At 36.5% G+C, this 10,000-nt stretch overlaps 1 protein-coding gene across 2 annotated transcripts in view; it reads right to left on the minus strand.

The window, feature by feature from the left end:
- Positions 1-10,000, minus strand: part of LOC144970432 (NXPE family member 1-like) — a 41,334-nt gene that overhangs the window by 24,202 nt on the left and 7,132 nt on the right. Inside the window, exons 1-2 of one of the 2 annotated variants that reach the window (XM_078910063.1) lie at positions 1,337-1,429; positions 267-356 (exon numbers count right to left, since the gene is read on the minus strand). In XM_078910063.1, the coding sequence (XP_078766189.1) occupies positions 267-343 (77 nt within the window). In that variant the 5' untranslated portion in view covers positions 344-356; positions 1,337-1,429. Of the gene's footprint in view, positions 1-266; positions 357-1,336; positions 1,430-10,000 lie in introns of those variants that run through there. The other variant, XM_078910062.1, reaches the window with a different exon arrangement.

A 10,000-nucleotide genomic window follows, 5' to 3' on the forward strand; every position in this document is an offset into this window, starting at 1 on the left:
GCGTACTCCGGAATACTCGTATTTAAAAGTTTGGCCAGAAAACTGGTCCTTCAAATATCGATCGATTTAATTCACCCTCGTCATGTCTAAAACCTCCCAAAACCTTGGACTTCTTCAAAGACTTCTTTGAAGAATCGTGTTTGAGAGTTTTTGACAAGATGATGGTTATTTTCATCGATCGATCTTTGAAGGACGAGTTTGCTGATCAAATTTCGAAAATGTATATTTTCAGCGTACGGCAGTTCCATAATAAGACAACAACATACCTTCTCCATAGTAACACAAGAACACACGAGCAAAGCAAAGCAGTCCAAAAAATCACTCGTAGATTTGGTCTTGACATATTCTCATTGCCTCTGAGGTATTAAACAAAAGGGAATACCATCAACTGGAGTCGCTTTGCCTTTATCAGTTAACTGCCGTACTATAATATAATAACTCGTTTTTAAAAAAATTGGCGGGAAAAATCGTCCTTCAAATTATGTCGATAGATTTAAATGACCCTCATCTTGGCAAATCTCTCAAACCTGGGACCTCGTGGGAACAAGTTTTCTAGCCACATTTTTAGACGCATGTTTTTTTCACAGTACGGCAGTTAACTGGTGATTTTGAATTTTGAGCATTTTGAGTAATCTAATACTGTTGCATTTATTTTCATGGTTTAAAAGTCTTGACTATTATCAAGGGAAACTATTACCACAAAATAAATATACTCTAATTGGAACAAAAGCAAAGAGGTAAAGATTCTTCTTGAGAAAAAGCTACCCCAGTTGACGGTACTTTAAATCATATAACGAAATGTTCTTTTTCTTAAACGCATCGGCTGTAAACTCATAAAGAGAGCGGAAGTAAATTTATCTTTTAATGTGTTTTAGAGTGGTATCCTAAGTGTGATCGATTGATTATTCAATGGCGTTTGTAACGAAAAGTCTTCTCATTTTGAAAAACCTTTTTATCGACATCATTTTCAGTTACCGTTTTAACATTTCTTTGCCCAACACAATCGATGTAACTTTGAAGATACACATCAGACTAAAATAGTCATATGATATCTATGAAATGCACTCATACTTGGTGGGGTTAGTCTTTTCTCCGGTTTTAAGTTAGTATTTAAAAAAAAAAACATTCTTTGTCCAATCGATATATCTGTACCCTCGATTCGGAAGATTTCTCGCTGAGATTTGAGGATAGAGAATTACGGTGTTTGGTGTCCGCTGATTGTTATCCTGCGAACAAGCCTTCTGTTTATCTTCATTCTATCAGATAACCCAGCAGTGATTGTACTCTTAATAAACGGACATATATTACTTGCACCCTTTAATCGACAATTCCTTACACATTTATTTCGCTCTTCGTTTAAAGAAACTAAGAACGTTTCCAATCAATGCAAGATCTTTGTAAGAAAACATGTTTGCTTCGTATTGTTTCGATTATGTCCCATGTGTTTACAACTGACATCTGTTTTGTATCGGTTCATTTTGGTGCAAAAGTAAATCCCACTTCAAGCGTCATGTCATATAATTCCTATACCTGAAAATGTAAGCATTCACGATAATAATTAGATATACCAAATTAGTGTATGGAAGATGTTATTGTTATTGTCCCCACTGCTGTTTATTTCTTCATAAAATCGGATCACTTAGTTATACTGCTGGAACCCAGCAAGTGACTGACAACAGCAGCTGCATGCTGTAAAAGTGGCTACCTGGACGGGGATTCCCCTTTTTGAGGGTTAAGACGCAAAGTATTGCATTTTCGTGATGTAATATAACACCATATCTAGATGACCACATACATTACAAAAATATTAACTAATGGAACAGATAGTACTACTTTCACTTGTTATGTTGGTTCTTTTTTCGTTTTATTGTGATTATTCTGATAGGTTTTATAAGCAATTTAAAATCCCTACTATTTTTAAATATTTTTGTTGTTTTGCGGACAATAAAAAATTCAAATCTTTAAAATCAGACGTTGGATTCCGAAACTAATTAATGCTTTGTCCAGTCTTAATATTATTACACAAAGTAAAACATTCATTTTCTGATTCAACACATTTCAACTACGTTTTTAATCGTCATAAATGTAATGGGCTGGACATCAGGTATGTTCTCTTATGTGTATTTTGTAATGTATTTAAAAGATATGGAGATAAGTGGATTAAACAATTTAACACACTCCTAAAGAACATATAAAGCAATATATTGTGTGTGTAGGTTTTACTTTACTATTACAAATAGAAACAAAACCATCATCATTACACCAGACAACACCATCACAGTGGCGTAGTAGATAATACAAGCAATGAATATGGTAGAAAAAGGCATCCTCTCTCTCTCTCTCTCTCTCTCTCTCTCTCTCTCTCTCTCTCTTTCTCTCTCTCTCTCACTCACTCACTCACTCTCTTTCTTTCTTTCTCTCTCTCTCTCTCTCTCTCTCTCACACACACACACACACACACACACACAAACATGCATACATACACACAGACATCCTGCATATATACACACATACAAACGTAAAAGACAGGCTAAGAGAAATGCATCAGAGTCACACTACACCTAATTCATATCACTGACAACAACGATATAACATCAACAGTTAGTACAGATAGTATTCCACAAAGGCAATTTGATTGGGGAAAATAAGAAGAGGGCGGGGGGATTTACTCAAACATAGCCAAGATAAAGAAAATAATAGTGGCACCTCCTAGGAATTAAGAGATATTCCAGACAATATTCACATTGTACAAGTAGTGCAGCTGGTGAATAAAACCTTCCCACACCAATCAACAGAGACATGAATGAAACAAACCCATTCATTTCATATTTCTTAAATCAGTAACAGCTGTGTCTTTAAGAGCTATTATTGTAGGGCTACTTTCAGAGTGTATATATATATATATATATATATATATATATATATATATATATATATATATATATATATATATTCCTGTACTACAATAAGTATGACTTCTTCACTCCTTTACCATATTCGTGGGAACTTTTAATGATATAACTGTAGAATCAGTGTAGTAAAGTGTTCCATGGTCAGTGGGAGTCCAGGAAATATTACGACATTGTTTACATTGTGTAACTGGTCCAAATTCATCACCCACGATAGCCTAGACATCTCCCAGACTGCTAGATATTCCCAGTGAAATTTGATACCCCACCCCTACACTTGTTACATATTTGTTGAACTGATTTAACATTAGTGCAACAGAAAGTAGATGGTTTGTACTATGTACTAGTGTGAATAATAATAAACTGTAACGTCTGATTGTTGTTGTAGGGATTCCAGAAACATTTGATTTAAATGATAAATGTAGTGAAAATGTGAGTCTACTTTGCTATGTTCCTGAGAAAGAAATATACTGATGATATCTATGATATTTAGTCCACTGTGTGAGGAGGATTTCAATCTATAACATGAGTGGTACAGGTTTACAGATAGTTGTCACTTGGCTATGCCATTATTTATCAGACCAATTAGACTACTCGCTTCACTGACTGCAGGCACGTGCCATACCAGAGCGCAGGTAAAGAGAAGGAGAGTAGTGACCTCTTGACCTAGCATCTCAACTAAGTGATCCGCTGGTACGAAAGCGAAACTAGGATCCGTTCCCGGTTCCCAAAATAGACAGCCTATGTAAAAGTCAAAGAATAAAGTATCATTGTGAAATCGAACTACATCTTGTTCAAAATTGTTAATCATGTAAAATAAAGAACATGACATGGTGTCAGGCAAGTTTATAAGTACATTTACACTGTTATTTATTGATATTGCGTAGGAAAATCGCTGAAAATCGAATCTCGATCTGAACAGAAAATCAAGTCTCAGTCAGTACAGAAACTCAAGGTTATCGTAACAGTCAGGTCAGAAAATCAAGTTCAATCATTCGAAGCACAATGGATGCACTTAAACCGCCATCCATGGATTTTGAAAGCGGCAATATCGCAGAAAACTGGCCATCTTGGAGCCAACATATGAAACTCCTTCTAACGGGTCCGTTAGCCGAAAAGAAAAATGAGCAAAAATCGAGCTACTTTCTACTTTACATTGGACAAGCAGGACGTGATATTTATAATACCTGGTCATTGGCAACAGACACTCCAGTACAGACGCTGTTTGACAAATTCAGTGAATACTGCCAACCGAAAAAGAACACAATCATGGCCAGATATCGTTTCAACTCCGCCTCCAAAAAGAGAATGAGACAATAGACCAGTTTGTCACCGAATTACGACTGATCGCAAAGGAATGTGATTATGGCGAAATAAAAAACTCCCTCATCCGAGATAGAATCATATTCGGGACGAAAAACGACAAAATACGTGAACGGTTGCTCCAAGATGAGGACATTCAACTGGACAAAGCGTCAGACATAGCACGATCAATTGAGGCAACAGGTCATCAGTTATCTAGCATTCAAAACGCGCCGCAAGTCAATCATGTTGATATAAATACCTTCAGAAAAGACTCAGGACACCGTCCTGTCGGACACCGAAAAGGTACCAAAGCACCCACTCACCAAACCAAAACCAAACTTCTCTCACTGCCTCAACTGTGGTGGCACGGCTCACCATCCGACGAAATGCCCTGCTCGAAACAAAACATGCAACTACTGCAAAAAACCGAACCATTTTGCTAAAGTCTGCAGGAAGCTAAAATATAACCAAACAAAATCAAAATCCGTACACGAAGTTCGTGAGCAGTCCGATTCTGGTGAAGAAGTAATGTTCGATTACATCGAATTCCAGACAATAGACTCAACTAAAAAGAAGAGGGATGAAGCATTCGCATATATACAAATCGACTTGCCACAATACAAGACAACAAAAACTACACTCAAAGTCAAGGTAGACACAGGCGCTCAAGGAAATGCACTGCCCTTGAGACTTTTCAAACAAATGTTCCCCGACGACATCGACAAAGATGGGAAACCAACCTCACTCACTCCATCTCACAAAATATTGACTGGCTATGGTGGCCATAAGATCAGACAGTTTGGAACATGCCAAATTGAATGTCAGTACAACAAAATAAAGCATTCAGCAACATTCTATGTCACAGAAGATGAAGGAGCAGCAATAATGGGGTTACCATCAGCAGAGAAATTGAATCTTGTTACTCTAAACTGCCAGATACAGGAAAATAAAACTGACTCCAAAGAAAATCTGATCCAGAACTTTCCAGAAACTTTCGATGGTATTGGCAAATTCGAGGGGAAATATAAGATACACGTCGATCCAAATGTCCCTCCGGTGATACATGCTCAAAGAAAAGTACCCATCACGCTAAAAGACAAAATAAAGAAGGAATTGGATGAAATGTGCGAAAATGAAATAATTACCAAAGTACGTGAAGGTGAACCAACAAAATGGGTCAACAGTCTTGTATACTGGGAGAAAAGCAACGGCAGGTTGAGATTATGCCTGGACCCAAAGGACCTCAATAAAGCGATAAGAAGAGAACATTATGTCACCCCAACACTCGAAGAGATCCTACCGAAACTGTCCGGGGCAAAATATTTCTCGATTCTCGACGCAAAATGCGGATATTGGAATATTGAACTCGAAGAAGAATCCAGCTACCTCACCACCTTTAACACTCCTTTCGGCAGATATCGTTTCTTACGATGTCCTTTCGGTTTGAAGATGAGTCAGGATATCTTCCAAATGAAAATCGACCAGACGTTCGAAGGCTGCCCCGGAGTCGTCGGAATTTCAGATGACATCGTTGTTTGCGGGAAGACAGAAACAGAACATGATGACAACCTGAAGGGAATGATAAACAAATGCCAAGAAACCGGTCTCAAATTGAACCCCGAAAAATGCAAAATCAAACAGAAAGAGATTAAATTCTACGGAATAATATGCACCGAAGACGGGGTAAAACCAGATCCAGATAAGGTGTCAGCACTGCAAAACATGGCACCTCCGACAAACACTCAGGAGCTGCAATCATTCCTTGGACTCACAACATACATGAGTACCTTCATCAAAGGAGCTAGTGACCTCACCGCACCCCTCAGGGATCTTATAAAAAAGGGGCACAACTTTGATTGGAATGCCAGCCACGATGACGCTTTCAGGAAAATCAAAGAAGCAATCTCAAGTCACACAACACTGGCATATTTCGACAGTAAAAAGCCGATAACATTACAGGTCGACAGCTCACTGAAGGGACTGGGTGCCACACTCCTACAAGATGGCCAGCCAGTCGCCTTCGCCAGCAAAGCATTAACAGACGAAGAGACAAGGTACGCGAACATAGAGAGAGAGCTACTCGCAGTTGTCTACGGGTGTGAACGGTTTCACACGTACGTATATGGACAACAATTTACTGTTGAAACTGACCATAAGCCACTCACAACGATCCAATTAAAGCACCTGAAAGCAGCACCCCCTAGACTACAACGCATGCTGTTAAGGATACAGCCATATGATCTTAACCTCATCTACATCCCCGGGAAAGACATGCAAATTGCAGATGCTTTATCCAGGCTGTCACCAGAGAAAAATGATCAAAAAATGATTAAATTATATATATATATATATATATATATATATATATATATATATATATATATATATATATATATGTGTGTGAATAGATAAATAGACAGATAAATGGATAGCTTGTATTGATGAGTATGGATAGAAAGATATGTGGATAGATAGATAAATAGATAGATAGATAGATAGATAGATAGATAGATAGACAGATAGAATGAGAGAGAGAGTAGTAGTAGTATCGTTCGGCTACACTTCTTTGTTCAAGGTATCAAACCAGGTTCGGAAGTCATCATCACATTTGTTGATGGTTTCAAATCCCCCATCAAGTGAGAGAGAGACAAAGATAGATAGATAGATAGAAAGATATACATATATATATATATATATATATATATATATATATATATATATATATATATATATATATATATATAGAGAGAGAGAGAGAGAGAGAGAGAGAGAGAGAGAGAGAGAGAAATATGAGGTGAAACGGGAGGTAAGAAATAGAGACAAAGCCATGTAACTTGACGACTGACGTTTGATATGTGTAGGATTAGTGTCGCTTAGTTACGTGCCTTTTAACCCTTTGACCGCGAGACTAAATTTGGCTCACCTCGTCAATTCGGCATTCTGTCCGGAGGGGGAAGGGGATGGGTTGGAGGGGGGGGGGGTGCCGAAATCAAAACAGCCCCCCCCCCTCCCGGAAAAAAAACAAAACAACAAATAAACAAATAATAATAATAATAATAATAATAATAATAATAATAATAATAATAATAATAATAATAATAATAATAATAATAATAATAATAATAATAATAATAATAATAATAATAATAAAAAATAACAAAGCAAACAAACAAATCGAATTTACTTTTGTTCTTTTTTGTTGTTGTCATTTTATTAGTCGGTAAAGCAAAATTAAATCTCGCCTTGAAATAGTTTAGCTGTTCATGGTGTCTCACAAGGCTATTCCACAAAGCTGTTTCTCTTTGGTGCCTTTCTCCACGCCTTCTTTCATTCAGAGGTTCGGACCCTATAAGACATACCAAACAGTAGCGGAAGAGGGATGTCGGGCCCGAAACGTTCTGTGTTTTGTAATTCGTTCTTTTCCGAAGCCGTTATTTTAGTATTATGAGTTCACAACTGATGGCAGCTTTCTCTTTACTACAACAGAAAACGTTAAGAGAGATGCAGAGATGAAATTTTTCGAAAAGATTATGAAATGATAACTTTTAAAAAAGTATGTGATTACGAGATACTTGAAAAACACTTATTTACATATTAACTTAGACGCAGCGTAGAAGATGCCTTATAAACTGTTATAGACACGATGTTAAAGCATCTAGACAAATCACCTGCATGCAAACTATTAACGAATCTTATACGTTGGCTTTTCATCCGCTTTCAATTCACTGAAAACAACCATCCTCATTAACAAGTTGTCACCCATGAATCTACCATGATATCTCATAAAATGTTTCCATACCTTTATTGGAAAGACCCCAGTACGTTAAAATGGGAATACGTTTCTCCGCAACAAAGTCCATTTCAACTAGCTGCCCACAAGGATTTGTTAACTCTCCAATTGTGTATATTTTGTACACAAATGATTGTATATCTATTTATGATGAATGTCTTATTGTTAAATATGCAGACGAAGCAGCTATTTTAGGACTTTTGAATAGCCAACCTTCAGACAATCAATAGATAAACCAAATTGAACATTTTGTGAATTGGTGTCAGAAAAACTGCCTTAATCTATCAAAAACAAAATAACAAATTTTTTGTTTTAGAAAAAGTCAGGTCCTTCCAAATGCCGTTGAAATAAATAATCAAAAAGTTGAACTCGTCAGGCAATTCAAATATTTGGAAATGATCAATGATGAATCACTTAATTTCAAACTTCACATAGATGTCATCTCTAGGAAACTTTGTCAAAGAATGCACATTCTTTTAAAAAATATAGAAATGTTAATGTTATCAGAAAGACAATGTTGCAAATCTATAATTCCCTTCAACTGAGAATAATAACTTTCAGTTTAACAGTCTGGTGGGCAGGGTGAGGAGTCAAAGAGAATCAAAATTAAATGGAATAGTTAAAGAATCGAGTAAAATAATGAATTGCAAACTGGAAAGCATTGAATAACACTAGATAACATGAACAGCTCTTGAGAGGAAATTATTTAACATTCTCAATGACAAGAGACATCCTTAAAAATATGAATTTACTCTCCTACCATTGATACTCGATGTTTAGAGACAAAATATAGAACAAATATATATAAATTTACTTTCATACCTTCTGCGAATAGACTAATAAATGAAGCTATGTCAGTACAATTTTTGGTTCTGTCACATTGACATGATCCTTATAAATAGAATACCACTACTGTCAATCTTATACCTGTACAACTTTCTAAGCTTTCATGCTCCTGTATGTGTAGGGGTTTGGTGAGTGTGTTTGTGTGTGTGTGTGTGTGTGTGTGTGTGTGTTGTGTAAAAGAGAGTATGTATGGGGAATAGAAACTGTTACGAAACGACATCTTCATTTTGATGTTTATTTCATGTATGATTTTGATATATATATATATATATATATATATATATATATATATATATATATATATATATATATATATATAAGTATCAATCCACTGTTTAGGTGACCACTGTGAAATGCCCCAATTGGAGGACCAAGCATATGTCTTGTTCAAATTGATTAAACTGTTCAATCTTTTTTCAGATGCGTATAGTTTGGTGCCCTACAATGATTTATGAACATAATTCTGATGCTTGATGATCACAATGGTATATAGAAAATTACTCGGTCCCCCTACTGTTTTACTAAGTGTTTTTGCTGCTTTAAGGAGACATTTGGTAAAAACATGTTTTTAGGGAGATCACATTAAAAACCTCTTTTAGGGAGCCCGGTATATATTTATATATGTGTATACCTAAGAGAGCATTTTCAAGTGAGACACCACCAAAATTTACTAAAACAAAGTAAGTCCTTAAGAGCTTCATGGCCATAGTGTCGAAACTTATCCCAGAGTGAAGTGGCCAAGCAATGCATTTACTAACTCATCCCTCCGAAGGGGGCGCTCAGGGAAATAACCTGGGCTCAAACACGGCAAAAAAATTCCCAGTTGCTCCGTGCGCCATTGTTTTTGCAGTCCCCGACCCCTTTAGAAGCCTGGCGACCCAGGTTAAGAACAGAGATAGAAGGGACCAGGCAGAGGAGTTGATTTGTTGTTGTTGTTGTATACCACTGAATGGACTTGGTTTGTTTTGTTTTTAAGGGTTTTACGGCGCTTGCAACACATTAAGGTCATATCAGCGCCAGTAAAAAGGAAGAAAATGGGATAGTAAAAAGTTCTGGAACTACAATTAGAGCACCCAAGACAAAGTAAGTCTTAATCAGGACAAACTTGCAAATCTTCAGCAAGAATAAGACAACTTTTGATTTTGTTACT

The sequence above is a fragment of the Berghia stephanieae genome, chromosome 4 (assembly GCF_034508935.2).
Source record: "Berghia stephanieae isolate SIO BIC M18660-M18661 chromosome 4, UCSD_Bste_1.3, whole genome shotgun sequence".
Taxonomy (NCBI): Eukaryota; Metazoa; Mollusca; class Gastropoda; order Nudibranchia; family Aeolidiidae; genus Berghia; species Berghia stephanieae.